The sequence below is a fragment of the Diadema setosum genome, chromosome 17 (assembly GCF_964275005.1).
Source record: "Diadema setosum chromosome 17, eeDiaSeto1, whole genome shotgun sequence".
NCBI classification, from domain to species: Eukaryota; Metazoa; Echinodermata; class Echinoidea; order Diadematoida; family Diadematidae; genus Diadema; species Diadema setosum.
In genome coordinates, this window is record NC_092701.1 from 15,281,400 (window position 1) to 15,307,637 (window position 26,238).

General features: G+C 40.6%; 1 protein-coding gene and 2 pseudogenes across 1 annotated transcript in view; all 3 read right to left on the bottom strand.

Annotated features, from left to right (window-relative positions):
• Positions 1-7,268: 7,268 nt before the first annotated feature.
• LOC140241208 (uncharacterized) lies at positions 7,269-8,244 on the bottom strand (annotated as a pseudogene).
• Positions 8,245-10,226: 1,982 nt separating this feature from the next.
• On the bottom strand, positions 10,227-11,306 carry LOC140241206 (uncharacterized; annotated as a pseudogene).
• Positions 11,307-12,324: 1,018 nt separating this feature from the next.
• Positions 12,325-26,238, bottom strand: part of LOC140241209 (rab-like protein 6) — a 43,216-nt gene continuing 29,302 nt past the window's right edge. The window contains exons 6-7 of the mRNA XM_072320964.1: positions 20,135-20,240; positions 12,325-12,432 (exon numbers count right to left, since the gene is read on the bottom strand). Of these exons, the coding sequence (XP_072177065.1) occupies positions 12,325-12,432; positions 20,135-20,240 (214 nt within the window). The remainder of the gene's footprint in view (positions 12,433-20,134; positions 20,241-26,238) is intronic.

A 26,238-nucleotide genomic window follows, 5' to 3' on the forward strand; every position in this document is an offset into this window, starting at 1 on the left:
CTCAGACTCCTATGAAAAAGAATTGAACCATGGTTTGATATAAAAGGTTCTGTTTGTGTGTGTGTGTGTTGTACCTTGTGAGTTTGATCGGGTCTGCCATGCTCTTTCTTGTATATAATATGTAAATATCTGATCACACACTTATTTTGGCAGAAAAAAATTAAAACAATGCTCACTTGACTTTCTCTTCCATTGTTCAATGACTAAAAAAAGTTTGTTCTAGTCACTGCTGGAAAAATGATTTCTGATACACGTGTATTAGTCAGACCTCATATCATGTTTTCTGTGTATAAGACAGTTTTCATTAAAACTACAATTATTCTTTATTCATTACTTTGTGCAAATATTAGGTTTTCCTTCTGGGGAAAAGTATATTGACATCCTCTAAACTGGAATATACACTATAATCTGTCATACAGTAAATCACCTTTTTTGTTGAAATCTCATGCATATTTTAGTAAATCACAGAAGTTTATCTCCTCTGCCATTATTTGGGTACTTTCCGTTTGTTCACTTCTAAAGTCACACTGATACTGTCATAAGAAAGTTTGAATTTTCTTCACACAGAAATATAGTGCCATACAAATGCTGTGAATCATCATCATCATCATAGGAACTGAATGTAAGACACTGACAAAAAGTGAAACAATTGGAAGTACAGACCTGACAAACGTCGCAGTGGCTGGCCATTTGGAACAGTCAAAGATACTGATGACCCTTTATGCTTCTGAGAAAAACTGGCAAGATACCTGGAGAGGTATAGTTGATAAAGGACAGAATGGAATTTATTCTAGAATGGCTAAAATGTCTTAACTACAGATGTTCAAGTAAAGAGTGCCTTTCTAAACAACATGCTGCAATTCATCACTTACACTGGGGCTGCACACTAACCCATTTTTTCTACCGGTCCAACCTGTCCCTGTTGGACCAGTAAATACCCATTTTTTCTCAATTTTTTACTGGTCTAAAAAGAAAATTTGGTCAACTAAAAAGAGCATTAAAGGGGATGGCTAGTAACTGATCAGTGGGAATCAGTGGGAATGCTGGGGGATGACTGTTCCAATCCTTGTGGGATTCATTTAAGGGTACATTATATATCTATTGTTGTGTGAAAATTATTTGCTTCAGATTGGTCTCATATTCAAGTAATGTGCAGTTCAATGTTTCCAGGTAAGCATGACTGTACAGTGTCAGGGCTGTTAAAGATCGCCCCGACACTGTACAGTCATGTGTGACAGAGAATCAAAGGTAGAATGTGCATAACTATGCCCCAAGTTCCATGATGATACCTTGAGTCACTTTCAGGATATGGAGGAAGAAGTGAAATTTAGCACTTTCACTTGACCTTTGACCCTTTGGCAAGAAACTTCCCAGAGAATCTCTATTGGGTAATACATGTATATATTCAGTTTCAAGAAAAATCATGCAGGCATTGCATATATATGAGGGAAATAGTGAAATTTTGAGGAGTTGACCTTGACCTTTGACCCCCCAATTATCTAGATAATCACTGCCAGTCAGTACATGCATATGTATGAAGTCCCATGAAGATACCTCGTACCACTTGTGAGATATGGAGAAAAAAGTGAAATTTTAACATTTTCACTTGACCTTGACTAAGTTTCAAGAAAATACCTTCAGGCATTGCATAGATATGGGTGGTAATAGTAAAATTTTGAGTATTTGAACTTGACCTTTTGTCCTTTAAGCTTGAGCATGTAAACCCAAAAGTTGATAGGCACAACTTCGTCCACTCATGCATATCACATACAAGCACATGCCAAGTTTCATTAGGATACCTCAAATGGTTTTTTAGTTATGCTGTCCACAAATTGATTACAGATGGACAACCCGAAAACATAATGCCTCCTGCAACACAATGTGGCGGAGGCATAAAAACCCAACGATTATGTTCAATGATTTAAGAACATCGAAGGGTGTACACAATAAACAACAAGAGACCCGCGGGTCTAGCGCTCACCTGAGTATCGCAAGTTCACCTTTCACGCAGTCACTAATCTAAATTATTCACAGCTCTACTAAAATTTGACTAGGCATTCTCAAGTAGAAGATGAAAATGTACAATAAGGGCCCAAATTTTTTAAGATTCCTTAATTTGGGGGGATTGGGGGCCCCTGGGGCCCTCTGGGTGGGGCATGGTGCCCATTTTGATAAATTGAGATCCTGACCCCCTAGGGATGCTACCTACCAAGTTTGACGAAAATCCATCATGAAGTTTTCAGGAAGAAGATGAAAATGTACAATTCAGGCCCCCATTTGGACCTTCCCAACCCCCCCCCCCCCACCCCCAAGAGGGGCATCCCTGGATCTGCTATGAACAAACTTGAAACTACAGTCATTAATGTACTCACTCATAGTATTATCTTAGCTCTATAACTTCTGATTCTAGAGAAGATTTTTAAAGATTCCTTAATTTTGGGGGGTTTGGGCCCCCCTGGGGGCCCCCTGGGTGGGGCATGGTGCCCATTTTAAAGATAATAAAAAGTTTTGGTACCTCAAAAGCTCCCCTGAATTTCCTTGTCTTGGTTTGTGTTTCGGGTTAAAGTACGTTGTCTGTGAGAATTACTCGCCCCAAGGTGCTCTCATGTCTTAGTAATCATGCAATCATGGTTTCGTACCAAAGCTGACGCTGTACAGCGTCGATAAATACTGTACGAAACCACTGACTGCGACCAGCAGCGTGCAGCCCATTGTACGCATAGCTAACTGCGACCAGCAGCCCCATACGCAGAGCGTAATGGGGCTTCGCATTGTAGCATTCAGGATCATGACAGAATTAGTATCGCGGGTAAATGTCAACTTAAAATCCAAAAATTTCTTCGATTTGAAGACTTACCAATTAAGTTGAAGTGTTGAAAACAGGCTTCGAACAACGTTTGGTTCTGCCAATAGTCCCTTTCTGTTCGAATTGATGACTGAATGTGACTCGGTCGAGAGGACCTTGGGAGAGCTACATACACTGGATACTATGGCCAGCGCGTGCGCACACAAACATCTTATCCGTTCATGATTTGAAATTTTGTGCGCATGTGATGTGTTCGCAGACACTGGCTGTAGTATTCATTGTACTGTATGTAGCTCTCCTAAGGTCCTGTCGACCGAGTCACATTCAGTCATCAATTCGAACAGAAAGGGACTATAGGCAGAACCAAACGTTGCCCGAAGCCTGTTTTCAATACTTCAACTTAATTGTTAAGTCTTCAAATTGAAGAATTTATGGGATTTTAAGTTGACATTTACCCTGCGATACTAAATCTGTCATGATCCTGAATGCTACAATGCGAAGCCCGATTACGCTATGCGTATGGGACTGCTGGTCGCTATGCGTATGGGGCTGCTGGTCGCAGTTAATTGCATGATTACTAAGACATGAGAGCACTTTGGGGAGAGTAAGTCTCACAGTGTTAGTTATATGAAAGGTACTTTAACCTGAAACACAAACTAAGACAAGGAAATTCAAGGACACTTTTGAGGTGCCAAAACTTTTTATTATCTTTAACAAATTGAGATCCTAACCCCCTAGGGACGCTACCTGCCAAGTTTGGTGAAAATGGGTCATGGGGTTCTCAAGAAGAAGATGAAAATGTACAATTTAGGCCCCATTTGGACCCCTCCCCACCCCCTCCCCTGGGTCCCATGGGGGGCACCCCTGATTCTGCCATGAACAAACTTGAAACTACAGTCATCAATGTACTAACTCATAGTATTAACTTAGCTCTATCACTTCTGGTTCTAGAGAAGAAGATTTTTACAGATTCCTTAATTTTGGGGGGTTTAGCCACCCCCCCTGGGGCCCCCTCCCCCTGGGGCCCCCTGGGTGGGGCATGGTGCCCATTTTAACAAATTGAGTTCCTAACCACCTAGGGACGCTACCTGCCAAGTTTGATGAAAATCGGTCTTGGGGATTTCAAGAAGAAGATGAAAATGTAAAAAGTTTACGCACGATGGACGATGGACGACGCACGACGGACGCCGGACGAAGGGCGATCGCAATAGCTCACTTGAGCCTTTGGCTCAGGTGAGCTAAAAACTTGCATAAAACTTGTTAAACCGTGCAATTGCAATCTTTTTCTCTCTGATCACTGATCAGTCCTGTTTTCTTTTTTTTTTTTCAACTAACCCCGACAATGCTATTCTTTTTTTTTTTTTAACTGGTCATGTCAGACCAGTAACTTTGGCAATTCCTGAAAGATTACTGGCATGACAGTGACTTTTACCAGTCTGGGAACATTGGTGTTGCTTACACAAAGAAATAAGATATCTGCAGCATAACTCATGACCAATTACATTTACTAACCCTAAAGATAAGAAACCCATCTTCATGCTACCTGAAACTTGAAGCATAGAAGCATGATCACTATGTCAAATATATATCTCAAATATTTCACTCTTATGGTGACCACTTAATATCTGTACTAGCCACACAGAAAAGCTGCAAATATACCGTAGCAGGTTTGTTAGCGCTAGCAAGTTACTAAACAACTCTGCCACTAACAGCATAAGTAAAATGACCACACAGAAAGCACTGTTAGAGCGCTGTTAGTGGATATGAGCCAGAGAGTTTGGTAAAATGATATGTGTATCTACTATACTTGTGCAGAGTAATCTATAGATTGATGCATCTTGTTGACGCAGCACTACAGAGAGCATTGTTGTCTTCATGAGTGATGTGTATTTACATGTATATCTTAAAACAGTTTGATATCGTCTATCGTCTTCTTCATAGAGCTGTATTTGAATTTATCATAATGGTGCAGAATAAACTGTAGAGAGTTTGAGCTCCAGACTACACCGACAAAGAAATAAATGTTATACCAAGTAGTATTATAAAGCACAATGCTACACTGTCAGCTAAACATATCAATAATGCTACACTGTCAGCTAAACATATCAATGATGCTACACAGAGGGTTAAAGACATGCAATATGCATGCATTACTGCCCAATGATTCTGTAGGGAAACATTTTGGCTGTGGGGTCAAACCTCATGGGAAAATGTTTAAATGTCACAATTTTCCCCATATTAATTAGTCATCCATTCAAATGAAACCCAGTTCAAGGAAAGTAAACAATCAACACATTTATAATAAACATGTCATTTTATTTCTTTGCCAGTTTTATTTTTTACGTTGTCAAGACGTACAATGCACTCTAGACTTATGGGAGAACCATGCATTATGGCGTAGGCATACCAGTCGCTATAGCTTCATTTCCGTTTTGTTTAAGTTGGAAATGGCTCTTCACTCAAGATAGAGTATTTGCCAATAATGATTTTCATTATCATTTGCTTTTAATGCGTATGTAGCCTATTACACTATTAAGTTATACTGACTGTACTTAAGGTAGAGTACACGGTTTACTCACCATAGTGTTCTTCTTCCCAATGCAGGGCCTACAATGTCAAAAAAGGTCTTTAAACACTGCTTTGGAAAGCTGATATTTCCTGAAAAAGTCATTTTCTTTTCCTTCTTGAAAAGGATCATATCTTGGTTTCCTCATGCTGTTTTCAGCAAAATCTATATCACCTGCTACCCATCACATTCTTTATTAGGTCTATGTCTATTTTGAAGTAGGTCTACTTGGTATAAAAAAGGAGACAAGTTACAGCGCACGCAAGAAATTATTCACTGACACTGTCACTATTGGTGCCCCTGTCACTGTTAGTGAATTGTTAAACATTACCAGTACTGTTAGTTTCTGTGCAGCCTTGAAATATTAGGCTAACAGCTCCATTAGTGAATTTGACTATTTGACATTACACGTATGTGAAGCCAAAACATCGCTATCGGTACTGTTAGTGTGCTGTTAGTGCTAACAACATTTCTGTGTGCCTGGTACTGGTTTTTAAAGCCAAAACATAGTTCTGGTACGCCTGCAAAAGTTGTCAAATTTCGCTGGAGTCGCAGTGTCAGAACTTTACCTGATCGGGGTTAGGCTAAACTCGGACACAAATCAGCCTTGCTTTGACGGCGGGACGAGTTGTCCCTCTGGATTGTACAGTGTTGTACTATGGGAGCGGCCTGTAGCGCTTCGCGTTCTGGCTGGTCACAGTTATGGTCCGAGTTGATACCAAAGACGCTTAACTGAAAAGACAGGAAAGTGCGCGCTACTCCTGTACAAAATAAATGGACAGCGCGAGGTCCTCAAGCGTATTACGCACATCACCTGAGACGCGCTGTCTTTGAAGTTGTTGTTGTTTATCAAGCGTCTTTGATTGTCTACTCAGTGTGGCGATCTCGAACTGCGTATAAATTGTCTGAAATAGGGCCAAGTTTTCCCTGAGACCGAGTTAGTCTGAATCCTTCTGGAATAAAAGTCGGTATACCGACTCTTATTTCTGATCTCCAAATACTCCAAAACAACTCCTCATCCCGGCAAATCGCGTCAGCCGGGTAAGTTTCTTGGTAGACTCTTTCGATTTATTGCAAGCAAATATGAAATGGTGCCAGAGGGGTTCTCAAACCCTTACCAAAACTATGTTTTCACTTTAAGCACAAGCAAGCTCATATCAACTTGGACAAAGGCCCAAATGACAGAAATATTAATGGCAGAAGGATTAGTCCACTAGGACAGACTCAGAGAGAAAAATAAAGAGAGAAAAAGAGATGAGAACAACTTGTTCATAACAAGGCAAGTGCCAAAATGTGTCTGGCCCATTCGTGTAAAAGAAATTTAATAATATTTTTCTAACTCCCAGAAGTTCATTGACCCCGCTAATGACCTTTGACCTTGGGGTGACCTTCAACTCCCCAAGGGACATTTACCACCCAAACTTGGTCACAAACGAACATAGGGATGAAAAGTTATGAGCCATAATAGAAAGATTAAACAAGAACTTACCAGTTTGAAGTTTGATCTTTATTTTATGAGGGAGTTGGAGAAAGAATTCACAGTGACAGCCCGCTCGACGCACGCGCAGTCATACTTCACAGCAACAAGATGTGACTTCTGTCAGAGTGGAAAGATTGAGAACTTACTTGAAGTTGATCTATACATTTTGGGATGATATTTATGAAAGGGAGGGAGAGGAGGGACTGTGAATTCTTTCTCCAACTCCCTCATAAAATAAAGATCAAACTTCAAAGTGGTAAGTTCTCGTTTAATCTTTCTACTTTATTTCGTGAGTTTACGCAAGAACTCACAGTGAGATTTTGTAGCACAGAAGTCACATTTGTTCCAAATGATCAATCTTAGGCATGCACAATGGCAAGCAAAATGTAGGCTAAAATTACCTGGGTCTGAGGCCATCATTTCCTCATAATCAGCTGCGACAGACACTTTCCCTCGTCTTGCAGAGGCTTGTCATAGAATTTGCGAAATGTCTGCTCTTTGGACCAGCCTGCTTTTGCGAGGACCAGAGGAATAGGTGCATCCGCTCTGTTTGCTGCTGAGCTAGATGCTGCTCTGGTTGAGTGTGCACTGAACATTGTGGTGTCAATGCCAGCGCTAGTCATGATTTCCTTGATCCATTGAGAAATTGTCTGTGCTGTTACTCTCTTGAAAGGCTTGCGAAAACTAATGAAGAGATGTCATTCCTCACCTTGGATCTCCTTGGTTCTCCGAAGATAGGCCTTAATGTATGTAACTACACACAAACGTCTGTCTGGGGGGTACGCTTTCAAGAGTAAGTCCAATCCAAAATTCCCAGGTCTAGACTGCTTAAGATGTTCATTAACTTTGAATGACACCATAGATTGTTTGAGAATCATGTTGTCTAGATTCAGGCAATGCAAAGTCTGTACCCTCTGGGTGGATATCAAGGCCAGTAACATGCACAGCTTCATCGTTAATTGCTTCAAACTAAGCGAGCTTGCAGGAGCTAGCATTCTCAAATACTTGAAAACAATATTCACATCCCAAATTTCTGAATACTGCTGCCTTGGGGGCCTGAGCTGGAACACACTTCTCATAAAATGAGAGAGAAGCGGATGAGTGCTGATAGTGAATTGTTTAACACTAGAAAGGCAGCAAGTGCACTCCATGCTGAATTAATAGCTGAATAGCTCAAGTTCTCTTCATAAAACATGCGCGTAAAAAAATCCAAAACAAAATTAATCTTGGCATGAAGGTGACTTTCCTTCCTAAGTGTACAAAACTTTTTTCCATTTCCTTACAAGTACAATACTGTCTTTGGGTTGATGCCCTCCAAGATGCTGCCAAGATGTCCACCGTTTTGCTGCTCATGCCAGAGTTCTTGAACGGCAGCTTCAAAACCTGCAACATAACAGATCAAGGCAAGCGTGTAAAGGGTGCGGTTCCCCAGATACTGGTTGCGTAATCAAATTTCTGTGTCTAGGAATAAAGAGTGGTTCATCTTTTAGCATTCTCCTCATACGAGGAAACCACGCTTGTGTCGGACAGTTTGGGATAATCAAGAGACCATGTGCCTTGTCGTTTTTTATTTTTTGGAGATATTTGGGGATGAGGCAGAAAGAAGGGAATGCGTAGAAATACAGCTCACCCCGATTCAGAGCGAATGCATCCACTGAAACCGCATCCGGGTCAGGCAGCCACGTAACATAAGCAGGCAGTTGCTTATTGAGTCTGGACGCAAAGAGATCAATTTGGGGAGTACCACATTTCTTTGTGATATCTGTAAAAATTTTCTTATTCAGCATCCATTCTGTTCTGTCATTAAAATGACGACATCTCCTGTCTGCTTCTGTATTGTCACGACCAGGTAAATAGGCTGCTGTGATCCAGATGTTCCTTTCCTTACACCAAACCCAAATGTCTCGTGCTGCCCTGTCGCAGGCTTGAGATTTAATGCCTCCCATATTGTTCAGGTAGGCTATAGCTGTTGTGTTATCCCTTCTAATGAGCACATGCGGATCATGCAGGTGGCCACAAAATGCTTTCAAACCAAGCCCTGCAGCCAATATTTCAAGATAGTTGATTTCATTGTTTTGAGCACGCACTATCTCCTGATCATCCCATCTACCGCCAGTTTCACAGCTTAGATCAGTGGCACCCCATCCTTGCCCACTGGCATCAGTACGGAGCTCTAAAGCTGGTCGATCTCGACTCATTGGTGCCGACTGGCAGTGAATGTTATTGAACCACCAAGCTAACTCCTGTTTAGAAGCTTCAGACAAATTCATAGGCCTATCAAAATGCCCTTTGCTTGATTTCAGTGCAAGAATTTTGTTTCTTTCTAGGCTACGACAGAAGAGGGGGCCATATTGAATTGCAGGGAAAGTAGCAATCAGTTTCCCAATGACTTGCGCCACCTGCCTGATAGTAGGGTTCTGTTTCCCTAGTAATTCCGCACATACTGCCCTGATATTTTGACATTTCTCATGAGGGAGCGTTCTGGTCATGCTTTCTGAATCCAAGACAAACCCCAAGAATCAGAGCCGTTGCTGATGCTCTAGGGTAGATTTCTCTGAATGAATAACAAAACCAAGATCAGAGAGCAGTTTTGTGGTTGCTTGCACCGCTTCTAGTGCTTGCGATTCAGTTTCACCAATTATGAGAGTGTCATCTAAATACCCCACAACCAGGTGGCCTTGCCTGTCTCAGTTTTGAGAACACCGGCTTCATAAGTTTGGTGAAGAGTCTAGGCGCTGTACTAAGGCCATTGGGGAGTACCCTAAATTGCCAACATTTCCCTTGCCAGACAAATCTCAAATACTTGCGATGTGAGGGGTGAACAGGGACAGAGTAGTAGGCATCTCGAAGATCGACTGAGGCAAGGTAACAACCAGGGGAAATTAGGGTTGTAGCTGTATGGATGTTATCCATTTTGAAATGCTGTACATTCAGACTGTCATTTAGGTCCAATAAATTGAAAATCAGGTGTATGTAATCATTTTTCTTTGGGCATGTAAAAATATTGGACACAAATTCTCCTGCCACATGTTGGCATTCTTCGATTACGCCTTTCTCGGCCAATTTTCGAATTTCAATGTCAATCTTGCTCTCCTCAGCATTACCCACTCTGTAGTGGTAAGGCAGTTTACCTCTGCGAGGTGGGATATTCGCCTCTTGAAATTCAAGTTTGTAACCGTTAATTGCATCAAGAATGACAGGATCAGTGGTAATATGATTCCACTGCTTGCTAAAATGCCTCAGTCGACCCCCAACGGGCAGGTCTAATGGAACATCTACATGTTCAATGTCAACAACTGACTGTGCAGTATAAGTAGATTGTGTATTTTCACAACAAGAGCTAGGCCTGCAACTCACCTCTTTGGGTAGTGCAGCTACTTTCTCTGTGACACAGTGCTTGGCTTGGCTGGGGTCACTGAGTAGCTCTGCCCCCTTTTGTGCGCACGCGCTGGAGGTGGGCGAGTCTGTGTGTGCGGGGCTGAATGACTGTTTCCCGGCTGTTGGCCTTAAAAAGGCCTGGATGTATCCCCAGCTGCGAGCCAGCCCACGCTCCGATATTGCCTCCAGCTGAATCCACCGCTGGCCGTGCACTTGTATGGGTGATACGGCTGATGCGTTGATCGCTTAGCCTGCCCTTTAACCACACTAAAGGCAGCCCTATTCTCCTCTTTGAGATCTTTTACACGTTGTCCCAGGTCGTCACCGAAGTGAAACGCGGTCATGGGCGTTGTAGGCTTGCACAAATGTGCGTAAGCAGCATTCATGTCGGGCTTGATAAGCTCCTTTCTCAGGCAGTTCATTTCATAATTGGCGTTACAGAGTAAAGCAAGTGCGTCCTGTTGCGCCTCACTCAAGTCAGTAGGGAGAGTTTGTAGGATCGCACATACAAATGTAGCCCGCGGGTGAGAGATTTCTGTACTCTCTGCAGTTTAACGTCCCTGCTGCGTGTAGACTGGGTCACGTTATCCCAAATCACTGGATTTACTTTAGGGACTAGCAAGTTGGGGCAATTGCTCGGTGCTGGGTAGTTTGCTGCTGACTCTTCCATAGATTTTTCCTCCAGACAATGGGAGATTATAAGATAGTTGGTAGAATTTGCCAATTCATCATTGATAGGTTCGCCCACAGAGGAGGAGACCGCAAACTTTGCAGCAAAGGATGGTACTTGCACAGGTCGCCCCGTGTGCTCTGCGGATGCGTAACCCGCTGCCACTGTAGGGAAATCGCATTCATCCCCACTGTAGCTGCTGCCGCTGTGGTCCCGCAGCATACCGCGAGCTTGCGTACTATCGTCAGTAGCACACGCATCCATATCCAAACGGCACACCACCGCGGTCTGCGGTACAAGCCGTACCAACATGGCCGGCACGTAGTTGTTGTTGTTGGATACGATCGAATGGAAAACTTGATCGAGAAGGCTGAGACGGTAGCACTTCCATGACTTTCTCAAACATGGATTCAAGCTTTGAAAGATGGGAAAGCACCTCCGCGTCCGTCTTCTCTTTAGGGGGGCTGCCTTCTTACTTAAGCCTGGTTTGCTGGGTTATTAAGGGTTTTCCCGTCCCCTTCTTCTTCCACTGAGCCTTAATAGCCGGCGAACACTTAGGTTCATGATGCGCGGCTGCAGTCACCACCACCACGACAGACTTAGCTGTATGTTGTGGGGCGCTCGAACTAGTGTTGCCACCAACGACAGGCTTAGCTGTATGATGTGCGGGAACGGTAAGCGGAATTTCCACCCCGCAATTCTCGTGAATAAAAGTCCACTTCCGAAGCAAAAGACAGCTCTAACTGAGCTACAGATAATAACAATCCACAATATGATAAGATCGTGCGATGATGCACGGTAAAAGGGATGAATAAAACTTGATTTAGACTGCGAGGAGGGAACTTATTCCCTCGTGCATAACGTGCGAAGAAGCGATATGACTGCGCACGCGTCGAGCGGGCTCTCACTGTGAGTTCTTGTGTAAACTCATGAAACAAAATTGAAACGCGCCGTAAAAACTTAACAGTGGGCCCTAAAAGTTCGTTGACCCTGTCTGTGACCTTTGACCTTGTAATGACCTTCAACTCCCCAAGGGACATCTACCATCCAAGTTTGGTCACAAACGTACATAGGGATCAAAAGTTATGAGCCACAATCGAAACGCGCCGTAAAAACTTAACATTGGGCCCTAAAGTTCATTGACTCCTGTCTGTGACCTTTGACCTTGAGGTAACCTTCATTTTTGGCAAAATGTGTAACTTTGTATAACCCCTCTTCCCTCCAAGTTTGATTGAAGTTGAAGTGCTCATTAGAGAGTTATTCAAGTTTTTGTAGTGTTACGGACGGACGACAGATGGACAGACCCCGCAGGCGATCCCTTAGTCTCCCCGCACTTCCGGTGGGCTTGACAAAAAGGTGACATTTTCTTTTCACCATTTTCAAACAGCTGATTCATGGAATCTTTCTGCTGGCAATGAGATAACCTACATATCATAGTCTTGATCCTCTGACTCCACTCTTGCATCTAGTTCTTCCAGAGTGGCATCGGTCTCCAACTGGTTACGCTGCAACTGTTGAAGTAGAGTTTCCCTCTGCAGATTAGACATGAAGAGAAAAAGACATAATACAATAATTCTTTGCATAATAATCAACAAAGAGAAATAAAAAAAAATGCAGGACTGAGGTATATGAAACTTACTGTTTCAATGCTGGCTGTGCATGCATGGTCTGTAATATCTATTTTTTATGAGCCCTACTAAGAATATCAATCAAAGCCTGCCACTGCTTTGATGTAGGAATGTCCATAGACATGAGAATGGAGTCTGTCACCAGTGTAGGCAAATGATCCACAGGCAATGTCTCGGGTCAGCAGCTAATCCAGGACTGACTACTGTAAAAGTGGTTTCTTTCGCGGTGGTTTTAATTTCGCGCTTTTTGCGCTTTGAGGTTGAACCGCGAATTTAACGTCATGCGAAAATGTTTTGAACTCGCAAATTGTTACAACGCCACATGCACACACAAAGATTCAGCGCATTGAGTGTATTGATGGTCAACACACACACAGCGATACCGGGCAATGTAGGTACAAGCATGTTTTAAAGTACTCGGGAGACGGGATTTAAGGCAAACCTGCATTTAATTTTAATTTCTGTTTAATAATAATTGCATTACAGTTTGGGTTTTCATATGCAAAATAAAACAGTTTTTGCCGGCTGTGAATTCACAGATTTTGCCGACCGCGAATTTAAACACACACGAAAAGTCGGCATTGATAGAAACCGCGAAAGTATCTGTACGCGAAAGAAACCACTTTTACAGTATAGCAAGTCGCTTCTGAGCCAGAAGTGATGTAACTCTCAGAGCACAGGTGTAAGGTACTCTGCCTACTTCAATTTCTGTGGCTTATATATTATGTCCCTTTACCCTTTCTTGAAGGTTCTGTAATTCTCTCCAACCTGGGGCTACATACTTTACATAAGTTCTACATACTACATAAGTTCAAGAGCCTTCCAAATACCCTGACTCACTGTCTAGTTATGTGCATAACATCATACCTAAAAATAACTACCAATGATATTGGGAGACAGGTAGAGTGTATGTATTGCATCATTTAGCCAAATATGAAGGCATGTCCTAGAACATTCTGGATTGGGTGAGCTCTCCCTTTCACATGCATGTAGTGTAGCTATTTGAGTTTTATTGACTTAATGTCTTTCATTAAGGTTTTTGTGACATTCAGATGATCTAGAAAATACTGATTTGTTTTCCAGTCTGACCATGATATACGGCCCAGGTGTCTGAATATCCACATCTCGAATGCAGCCAGCCTTTTCATATCATCCAACTACAATGTACATGTTTCACAACAGTAAAGGAAAGAAAACTCAAATATTTTGGCCATGTTAAAAGACATCAGAACATCCAAAAAAGTGTAATGGAAGGGATAATGGAAGGGATTATAGAAGGCAGGAGATGCAGAGGACGCCAACGCAGTGTGTGGTGTAACAACATAAAGGACTGGACAAGAAAGAGTTTGACTGCATGTAGTAAGGCGGCCATGAACAGAACAGAGTGGAGGTCCATAGTCGCCAACCTTCGGACTGAAGACGGCACTTAAGAAGAAGTGTAGCTATACCAAATGATTTTTTTTTTTTCCCCCACTGATCTGGTCAATCTGTGTTCATGCACACACAGGGCTGCCAACATTGACTGACAGGTGAGAGTGAGATATTGCGAGGGAGTGGAGCGACCGAGCAGGGGGAGGGTGTGGGAGGTGGTTTCCCCCCTCCCATGGTAGGGAGTTTTTGAATTTCATATCTTAAAATGAGGCCATTTGGTGCATTCTAAAGTGACTTTTTCAGTATACTTATAATGAACATTAATGTGAAAATTGGTGTTAAAACAGCTCTGTTGGCCACTTGGGCCCTACAAGTTCTGCATGGTGTATCAGTAAGTAGTTCCACTTTTTACATAAACACCTTCCAGAACTATTGATAAGTACACGTATTTAAGTTAAATTACATAGAAAAAAAACATAGCTGACTAGCTATACTTTTCCAGAGTAAATAGTTAAAAGTTTTGCTGACCATGCACAAGTATTCCAGAGTACATAGTGTAAAAAAAAAAAAAAAAAAAAAAAATATATATATATATATGTACGCAGCATGCATAACATAATTATCATCACTGGTTGACATGAAGGTCGGACTTGAAGCGCGAGTGCACGTTTTTCATGTACGACCATAATGCCATTTCAAGTTCGGTGCTAGTGCTATATAGTGCTAGGAGCTAGCCCCCGAATAACAGATTAAATCGAGGTCCAACACAGACTGTCAGATTAACGAGGCGATACCGATCAAAATTATCGATCCCCAGCACTAGGTGTTGGAATCGCACTATCGTGAAGTCCGCGGGAATAGCACATAGTTAAAGTCAAATATAAAAAGATGTAGCCATGATTGCTTAGTTTTAGACCCATAACTACGGAGACTGATTAAAATGCCACAAATGTCATCCCTTCTTTAAAACACAATTATCCTAACTTTGTTCTTAGGCTCAAATTTACAAGGCCATGTTGTGAGTGATCGTGTTTGTTACGTGGGCGACCACAGACTGCATTGGCATAGACTTTGCACGAAAAACGTGCATCTGTTATGGACGTGAATATGAGTCTCGCACAGCAACGCTAATACCAGCATCGAACTTGAAATGATAAAAACGATAATCCCTAGGGGCTAGTGTTAGTCAATGGGGGAAAAGCAAGTAAATCACTAACACAAACGGCGGAGCTCGGTTCAGCAGACAACATTCAACACCGAGCCTAGCACCAGCAACAGCAAATACATCACAATTTTGAGGTCGAATCCCAACACCGCCTTGATTTCAAGTTCGGTTTTATCACAGGCGCTAGTGCTGAGATAGCACTAGCACTAGCACCAAACTTGATTGTTTGGTCTTTAGATTGCCGTGTGGTAAACCAGCACTACCAGAGCAAAGTAGGCATGTGATATCAATACTGGGGAAAACTAACTCGACTGCGTTGTGCGCAGATGCATTGAAGATTGATGCAGAGGTGGGGTTTTGCACACACAGATGAATCAATAGGTCCGTCATTTTTATATTTTTTTTGGCATGACATGTTAGATCAGCGTGAGAATGTGAGATTTGGTCAAAATGCGTTAGTCTCACGGTCATTCCGTGAGACTTGGCAGCCCTGTATTACAGCAAACCACACACTACATTATATAGCTACCAGTATGTATATTCATGACAAGTCACTGCAATCACCCTTGGTATTTATAGAGAGTACTAATGCCGGCATCACAAAAGTCCGGAGGGACTAGTCCTAAGGGACTGACATGTATACACTAAGTTTCAAGAAAATACCTGTAGTCATTGCAGAGATATGGGAAAAATACTGAAATTTTGAGCATTTGACCTTGACCTTCAGCATGTGCATCCAAAAGTTGATAAGCACAACTTCGCCCACTCATATATACATGTCAAGTTTCATTCAGATACCATGGTACCTCAAATGATTTTTAGTTACGCTGTCCACAAAATTCATTACAGACGGAAGGACGGACAACCCGAAAACATAAAGCCTGCGGCGACACTTCATGGTGGAGGTATAAAAATAAAATATTGCAGATTCACCTAACTTGCTTAAATGTGGTAATGTGACACAGTATATATAGCGAGGGGTATCCACTTTGAAGAATGACAAGGCAAGTGCCAAAATGTATCTCGTCCATTTGTGTAGAAGAAATTAATGTTTTTCTAACTCCCGGAAGTTCATGACCCCACCTATGACCTTTGACCTTGTGATGACCTTCAACTCCCCAAGGGACATCTATCATCCAAGTTTGGTCACAAACGGACATAGGGATCAAAAGTTACGAGCCATAATCAAATTGGACCCTTAAAGTTTGTTGACCCCTGTCTGTGACCTTTGACCTTGTGGTGACCTTCAACTCCCCAAGGGACATCTACCACCAAAGTTTGGTAACAAATGGACATAGGTATCAAAAGTTATGAGCCATAATGGAAACGCACCGTAAAAAGTTAACATTGGGCCCTAAAAGTTTGTTGACCCCTGCCTTGTGGTGACCTTCAACTCCCCAAGGGACATCTACCATCCAAGTTTGGTCATAAACAGACATAGGGATCAAAAATTATGAGCCATAATCAAAATGCGCCGTAAAAACATTGGGCCATAAGTTTGTTGACCCATCTGTGACCTTTGACCTTGTGGTGACCTTAAACTCCCAAAGGGGGCATCTACCATCGAGTTTGTTCACAAACGGACATATACATCTAAAGTTAAGAGCCATAATTGAAATGCGCCGTAAAAGAATAAAAATTAGGCCCTAAAGTTCATTGACCCCTGCCTGTGACCGTTGACCTTGAGGTGACCTTCATATTTGGTACGATGTAACTTTGTATAACCACGTTGTATAACCCCTATTGTGATTGTCAAAATCTCTCTTTATTTCTTTTTATTCTTCTTTCTTTCTGGACAATTTTGTGTCATGAATATCTCAACAATGACATGACGGAACATGAAATTTTCAGTCAACATATCTCATGACAATATCTAGCCACAATAACATATCTCTAATGTCATCTAAGCGCCATTTTGTGATTTTTCGGACAATGTTACATGATCGAACATACCTTCATAACTAAATGTCATTTCTGTATCATTTTCGGTGGACATATCACGCTTAATCTTATTTTTCTATGCTAATTACCAAGGTCATCATGATTTTAAAATGCTCAAAATGACTTCCCAACGGGAAATCTCGAAGTTTCAGACAATTTTAAGCGTTTCAAACAATTCCGTGCCTACGCGTCCGTTAGCGCGTCTTCGCGCGCACAGGGCGTAAGCAACAAGAAAATGCACTTTTTTCGACTGATTTGGATTCCTGATACATAAAATAACAATATCCACTGATTTCCGATCGGTTTTGACCTATAACAAAGGAATGCACTGGCGTCAAAGTGAAAAATCCACGCGCGCGTCTATGTGCAAATTTAGTGAAAAAACATGTCTTTGTTTATTTCACCATAGCTCTTTAAAACGTCTGGTGACCCTATGTTTTTATTGCATATTACAAAAGCATATGAATTGTAAATAACATTTCAAGTATCAATATTTCCATAAATGCTCTATGACGTCATCATATCGTCATCTGAAATAAAAAAAGTGGAATTAATTTTTTTGAGGTACTGTTTCTGACATTCATTTGCTCGTATCACTGTTGTTTAAGCTCAATATTATCCCAAATTCAGATATGTTGTACTTTGAACATTTGCCTTTCAAGTCCATGTCATGGTTTTGAAATTTGATGACGTCATCATACTTTAAATTGTGATTAAAGGAAAAGACTCAAAATCAGACAAGTTTACGTGTTATGTCTATGGAAGGTAATTTTTTTTAATTTATAAACCATGCATTGACTTGACAACGTTTAAGCACCTTTACCTCAGCTGATTTTGCTCCATTTCCTCTGAAACTTAAGTATGTTGTAGCTGAGACAATAAGCTGCAGTAATCATGCATTTTATTTTTTCAAATCTCCTCATCAGGTTGACAATTTTGCAGCTTAAAACTGAAAATGAGAATGGAATGTGGACGAAACGATTCCTGATTCATCTTTCACATAAGCTTACGTTCCTCATATTTCTTGTCGAGATGTATGGCCGAGAGGTTAAAGGCGACATCTCAGAGACGTGAGTTTGCACATGTGCGGGTTCAAACCCCACAGGAGCACGAAACAAAATGCTTCTATCTTTTACTTTTTTTTCTTCAATGGAGTATTACACCTTCGTCCATGTAGAAATCATGTTCGCATGTAAACGCACCTATACGCACACACACACACACACACACACAATATCGCTTTGTTTTGTGTTGGAGACCACATTGCTTCGACTGCTGCAAAATTTTGCAGGCTGGGTTTGTCAAACTGATCTTAGTATATAATGACAACGTACAATGAATATGTTGTACTTTGAACAATTGCCTTTCAAGTCCATGTCAGTGTTTTGTAATTTGATGACGTCATCACACTGAAAATTGTGATTAAAGGCAAGGTATCAAAATCACCCGATTTTATGTGTTATGTCTACAGGACGTATTTTTCCCCAGTTGCCAGAAATGGCATACCGCCATCAGTCCTTACAAGGCCGCATTTCCATCTAGCAATACAATACATGTTCACGCGGCCACGTTTGTTGAGTGGGCATTGACTTTTCCCCCTGTTATATCTATACATTGTTTTTTTTTTTGTCTTATCATTTCCATGGATGTTCCGTGGCCAAGTGGTTAGAGTAACGGTTTCGCAAGCACGCATTTGAGGGATCGATGCTCGCAGGACATTTTTGTTTTTGATCATTGTTCAACACTTTTCAGATAACGTTTCATATTCACATTCTTTTCGTTGTCGACCACGGATGATCGGTATCTAATATCAACCCAGCGTATCACCAACTCGTCTTCAGTGACGAGTTTCATGTCTTGTGAAAATTTGCTGTAGCCATGGCAACACACTGAGTGATCCCGACAAAAGAGACGTTTTGCAAGTCTATCTATGATAGCGGCTACATGTGCCAAATTTGGGGCCAATTGGTCAAAAATTTACGGAGTTACGTCAATCGACATCTTTTTGTGGGATATGTATAAAAACTGCTGTTGCTGTGGCAACAGATTTCTCAACACCCATGAAAGGGTGTCTTGCACAATTACACATTACATTTTATAACATGTGCCAAATTTCAGCTGAAGTGCTTTAAAACTGAAAGAGTAGTTCGATCCACTAATTTCTACTAAAATTTGCCATTGCCATGACAATGCACTATGGGATACTGACGAAAAAGGTGTCTTGCAAATCTACCTATGATAGCGGTCACACATGCCAAATTTTAGATCAATTGCTCAAAAAATGAGAGTAGTTCGAGCCAGAACATCTGCATGATTCTTTCTTTGAATTGGTTGTTGATTACCATCATGGTAATTCATAGCTCCATACAGACAAAAAAAAAAAAAAGGTGTCTTGCACAGCTAGCTATGATGGCGAATACACGTGCCAAATTTGAGGTCAATTGCTCAAAAAAATGAAGAGTAGTTCAAGCCTCAAGACCATCCATCCAACCACCCGATCTCAGAGTGATTCCTATACACACTATGTGTGGGTGGTGGTATAGTTACTCTTTATCATCAGAATCTTCACAAGCTGTCACCTCTTGAGCTGTAACCTCAAAATACCCCTTGTACTCCTTCTATTGACTGCTCCCATTTTCTTTCACTTTATTTCTTCTTGGATACTAAGCCACTTCATATGCTACAGCAAACACAAAGCAAACAGGAAACAGATGACTAAGTCAAACTCTGTAATGCTAAAAGTGTCCTACATGAAATACATGATGGCTCGTCAATATGATTCCCTGAGGAGACATTTCACAACTTACAAATGATATTTAAAATATCATGGCAGTCTGATACATAGACCCTTTGGCAACTGACAACTGACATGTTTTGAGCATAAACAAAAAATGGGAAGAAATGGATATTATGATTTTGGTCTGTCTTCACAATAAGGAAATACCCAAAGCATGGACATTATAATATGTCAGGAACTACACATGATATCACACTGGGCACTGTAAAATCTATCAATATAGATAGTTTTCCCTATCTACTCTTTCATATCTTTAAAAAATTTGCTTGACATTCGTTCAATTTTGTAAGGGAAAATAATCATTACTCCTCAGGATAATGCGAGATAATTACCTGTAACTGTAGGAATGGAATATTGAAGAAAGAATGCAGATATTTCAGACCAAAGCCATTTTTCATTGATGACTCAGCAACCTTTATGTATGCAGACCCTGGAGGCCTATAGAGCATAAAAGATCAAAAACAGCAATTTGCAAAGTTAGATTTAGAGAATAGTAGTGACAGATACACAAATAATCAATAGTTAAAACAAAGTCAAACAGACAAGGCCATTACTATAAGATTTTTTATCACACTCCAAACATGACATCTAATGGGTATTGTTCATGAAAAGACCATCCACACGATTTTCCTTGATATGTTTGATATTATTCTAATATTGGATGGAGAAGAATGTAATCACCTGATATCTACTGAGCTGAATTAAGGAGAGTGCTTTTGAGAAGAAAAGTTGAAAAGATGATTTCACTGACAAGCCATAATAATAGAACAATGGGCCTGCAATTATGTCACCTATACGGTGGCACAGGTTTTGAAGGATGTTGCATCAAATACTTGAGTGGCACTAATATCCTGATATTTATTTCTTTCACTAAAATTTACATTGAAGTACTGGTTTGATTTCACTACTTTCAATCATCTGACTGTTTTCTGTTAGATAACTATTTTCTTACTGGAAAATGAACTCAAATGAATTATTACTTTTTTAAGTATTAAAAAAAAATCACCTTTGCACATACAGTATACCTGAAAAATGGTAACTACAGTATGTCCCCCCAAAAAAATTACAATTGGATTTACGCATTGATAACGCCCAATATGATTAAACTGTCCAAATGCAACTTCAGGGTCTTAAAATATAACATCTTAGCTCTATTTTGCAGAAAAACCATTTCAATTTGGTTAAGCAGTCACAGAGAAATGTGGATTGTTGTACAGCATGTCATGAGTCTGATTCTTCCAAGTTCAGCACTTGGATGCTCTTGGAACTGCATATTAATGTGTAAACACAATAGACAGAACTTGGAGGGAAGAGATTCCTGACATGGGCTACAAATTCCTCATTCCTCTTTGACCATTGAAGCAAATTGGATGGGGTTTTCTGTAAGATGTGGGTAATAAGTTGTAGTATCATACCCTGAAATTTTGTTTGGGTTGATTCACAATTTTTAAAGCAATCATTGCGGAGGTTCCCGGTTGTAATTTTTTTTTGGGGGGACATACGGTACAATGGACAGAACTTAAGAATTCAAAGTGAGTACTTAAGACATTCATGACCATTAAAGGTACTAGCCCACATTTGCAAACCCACGAAAATCAAAACTGCATAAAACAGGTCCAATATGACTTCAAGTACAAGTTATAACAGTAACATACCTTACCTGTCGCTCTTTGTCTATACCATTCGATAAAAGAGAGAAAATCATCGTTTTAAAATCAATTTTCAAACCGGGTCAACCCGACCCAAAATCGAATTACGAGCGCGGGCTATAGCTACGTACATTGTACATGTAACACGTATGTGGACTGGAGCTAGCGAACGTTATACGCATGCATACGGATTACGGTGCATTTTCATTTATTTTTATGAAAGTAATGGACTAATTGGAACGAAATTTTGCACAGGTGTTACTGCAATCATACCCAAACTCCATGCTAACTATGAGACCAATTGCTGCAGGTTTACAAATGTGGGCTAATACCTTTAAGTTGTACCAAGGAGGTTCGAGAGATGGACTTACATCTGACTATAAATATTCAATCAGCTGTCAGTTTTCTATAGATGGACAAAAGAATTCCACAGGTGTATTTGTGCCTTTGATGTTCGATGCTTGAAGCCGCCATCTTTCTGAGCAATCTGAAGATTCATTTTTAACGCTAACATAATATCGGGTATATGCTGCTCGTTTATATATCAAATGCAATGAAATTTCACCTAATGATAAAGCATATAGAACAAAAGTCAATTCCGTTCGAAAATATGTGCAATGAAATTTCACCTAATGATAAAGCATATAGAACAAAAGTCAATTCCGTTCGAAAACATGTGCAAAAGTGTAAATCTGAACTGTATTTTGTGAAAGTGTTTGAAATTTTACCCCCATGGAAAGCCAGTTTTATCACTTTTCTCCTTATTTCCGCAAAATGAAACTAAATATGGTATCATCTTCAAGTATAGTTCTTTATAAATTAATATGTCAGTTAGCGTACAGACACGTACAGTCGAGTAATTTTGATATCTATTTCAGCAATATTTGAGCAATTTCTATTCGCGCAACCCCCGTGCCTTTACCATTGTCTACCGTCCATCGTTTGTTAGTAGGGATAGCGAAAAGTAATTACCATCACAAAGACATATCTTCCTTGGAAAGTGGCTGGTGATTATGCAATGAGACACGAGTCAATTGTCTTTGCATCTGAGCGGCAGATCCAGTTTGACACATACTTCGAATATTTTTGAGTGGCGGCTTCGAGCATGGGATCAAAGCGAATGAGACCCCGTTTACAGTGCGAGGCTCGGCCGCGGCCGAGCCCACCTTCATTTCAGTGTAAACGTGCAAAAGGCCAAATGCGAGGCCAAAATTGGCCTCGCATTTGGCCTCGCTCTGGAGGTGGTCTCGGCCGTGGCCGAGCCGCGGCCGAGCTCGGCCTTTATTCAGTGTAAACGCAAACTGGGCCAAATGCGCGGCCAATTTTAGTCTGGCTTCCAAACCCTCTGCCTGCATATTTCACTATTCAGGATGTTAACCCCCTCAACGTCGAAAACTAGTATAGTTTAAGGTGGTTTTGTCCTGCAAAGGATTCTTTTCCTTCGGCAAAGGCCTTTGCCCGAACGGCTACTTCGTCGCCACGGAATTCAGTTGGCAAAGGGTCTGACAACCAGACAATACCAAATTGCGTTTGTTTACAAGCATAGCGCCAATACGACAAAATATTGAAAGGTTTGAATTAAAAGCGCGGCCGAGCCCAGCAGTGTAAACGGACAAAATTGCGAGGCTCGGCCGCGCCATTGAGGTCGGGCTCGGCCGCGGCCGAGCCATGGCCGAGCCCGGCCCCGCATTGTAAACGGGGTCTGAGACTGTTGTGACTCCATCTCTCGAACCTCCTTGGTTGTACCATTATCAATCTAAAGATACATCATAGAACAGTTTTTTTTTTTTGGTTGTTTTCATTTTCAACATTCAAAATTAGCTTTCATTTGCTCCTGGTAAGATGACTTATTACATATTCTTTGTTGTCCTCCTTTGCATGCTTCAAATGGAAAAAAAAAAATCTAAATGAGAGTTGATAACAGGAAGAAACTAGAAATGTCGCTACGGTGACTGGTGTATGCCTCCGCCATAATGCATGGTTCTCCTAATAGGTCTATAGTACAATGTCTTGACAATGTGTGATGACAGTTTCACACAATTGGCAAAATATTTCACACAATCGGCAAAATGACAGGTTTGCCACAAATGTGCTGAATGTTCACTTTCGTAGAACTAGGTTCAATTGGATGAATGATTAAAACGTCAGAGTGCAGGTATTTGGGGGAACTGATGATTTTTACTTGACTTTTGACCCTTTTATAAGTTTATGCATTGAGTAATTTTCAAGGTATTGAGAAAGAGTATAATTTCAGTATAATAGTATTATCTAAACCTGGCCTTTGACCTTTGACCTCACAGTTCCAAAGAGAATCAGTTAGGTAGAACATGCATAAATATGTAAGTTTCATGATAATACCTTGAGTTACCTTTGAGATATGGAGGAAGAAGTGCAATTTAGCACTTTCACTTGACCTTTGACCTTTTGACCTTTGACCTTTTGGCAAGAAACTTCCCACAGAATATATATTGGGTTATACATGCATACATCAAGTTTTAAAAAAAAATCCTTCAGGTATTGCATAAATATAAGGAAAGTAGTGATATTTTGAGTTGACCTTGACCTTTGACCCATGACCCCCAACTTCCCTAGCATATATACATGCATATATACTAAGTTCCATGAAGATAACTTGAACCATTTGCGAGATATGGAGAAAAACATGAAATTTCAACCTTTTTTTCACAAAATAACCTGTGACTTTTGACCTTTGACCCCATGACCCTAAAATCCAAACAAAGTATCATCCCCCCAGGATATACCCTTATACCAAGTTTGATGCAAAACCACCACACGGTTCTTGAGATATCGACAAAAACAAAACGGGACGGATGTACGGACGGACGTACGGACGACCCGAAAACATAATGCCTCCGGCCACTTCGTTGGCGGAGGCATAAAAACTTGCAAAAGGTTTTTTCTCTTTAAGTATATAAGAAGTAGACACTGACTTTTCAGCTCAATTAATAAAATGTTGTCTTCTGTTTGCTTTTGTCACATACTCAAAAAGCTTCATCACTTCGGTGATCCCTCACATTTATCCCAAAATTGAATTATTCTTTGGGTTTATGCCAGGTTCAAGTATGTGCGTGTGTGTCACACACAAACACACTGCTAAAGCTTCTGACCATCCGAGCATTGAGAATTTAATGTTTCTGGGACGAACACTGAACTAGGGCTTTCTACAGCTTAGTTGGTAGAGCACCGGGCTAGCAAACCGGAGGTCTCGGGTTGGAATCCCAATGGAATACCATTCTCTTTGCTCATTTTCCACTAATAATTAATATAAGCTAAGATTTAGCTTCATGATTTTAAACTCTATGCTCACACTGTAGAGTGATACAAATCTGTTCATAGCAAATAGGAGTTGTTTGATAGTAAATAATGGGTTTTATGTATGGCAGAATCTCTAAAACTTATATTAAGATTATCTGTGACGGGGCGATCGTTAACAGCCCGTTAACGATCGCCCCGTCACTGTACAGGCATGCTAACCTGGAAACATTAAACTGCACATTACTTGAATATGAGACAATTCTGAAGCAAATAATTTTCACATAACAATGTACTCTTAAATGAATCCCACAAGGATTGGAACAATCATCCCTCATCATTCCCACTGATTCCCACTGATCAGTTACTAGCCATCCCCTTTAGTGTGAGCAGTGACTGAACTGGCAGCTGGGAAGTAATGACATGACCCCTGTAGAAGGACATATGATCAGTCAATCACAGCTGGGTTTATTCAAAAAGTTGGGACCCAAAATTTGACACATAGGTCCAAAATTAAACATCAAATTAATGAAAATGACTGACGTTTATAGTTACATCTAACCATAGTATAATATATTCCATATAGGATTTGCTTGGGAATACCATGAATTTTCTTGGATGAGAATGAGATTTATTGTAAATACCGATGTTACGTGGACACCACATTGAAAATGTTTTGCATCTTTCTCCTTTTCTCCAAGAAATGGCATGAGAACTGTAATTTAATAGCAGTAATATCACAAATGAATACCATCCACACTATGAACCAAGAATCAAATGCTCATGTCCTCAATTATCTTTTCTAGGGAAAATTTGATCTATCACTCAAAGAATGTGTAAAAATACCGCTGTTACAAAAATAATTTTTTTCTTATAATGCAAGACAGTCTTATGCTATCTGATAATGTGATACAGTGGTAATAGGTTATGGTGAAATCTACATTCCTGCACCAAGTAACAGCAAATTTCTTGTGTGTTTTTTTGTGTGGCTCCAGTAGTAGAGTGATCTACCGATGTTACATGGACACCGTGTCTTAATTTCAAAAGCAGAAAAGGGGGCCTTTTTACAACAAAAGGATTATTTCAAAGATATGTTCATAATATACCATGTTGATGTAAAGTATATGAGCCAAAAACAGAATTATTCAATGACATCTCATGCAATTTTCTGTACCCCTTTCATACCAGTGTTACACAGAGGACACGGTGTCCATGTAACACTGGTACATGTATTATGTATCATCTCCAAAAAGTTTATTTTCTTGAAGAAATATTTTTACCTTGGATGCTAAGTGATCCTTACTCAAGGAAAAGAAATGTATTCGATGCCAGATAAAAACGGTTAATGTTGAATGCCATAAGAATTGCATACAAGTAATTAATTAATACATACGGATATTGTAACAAACAAATTGGGAGAAGCTGCCCCATAAAAAAATTGATAGACATCAAAATAGATCCCAAAAACACCGGCGTTAGCTGGACACCATCCTGACACAGCAGAGTTTGAACAC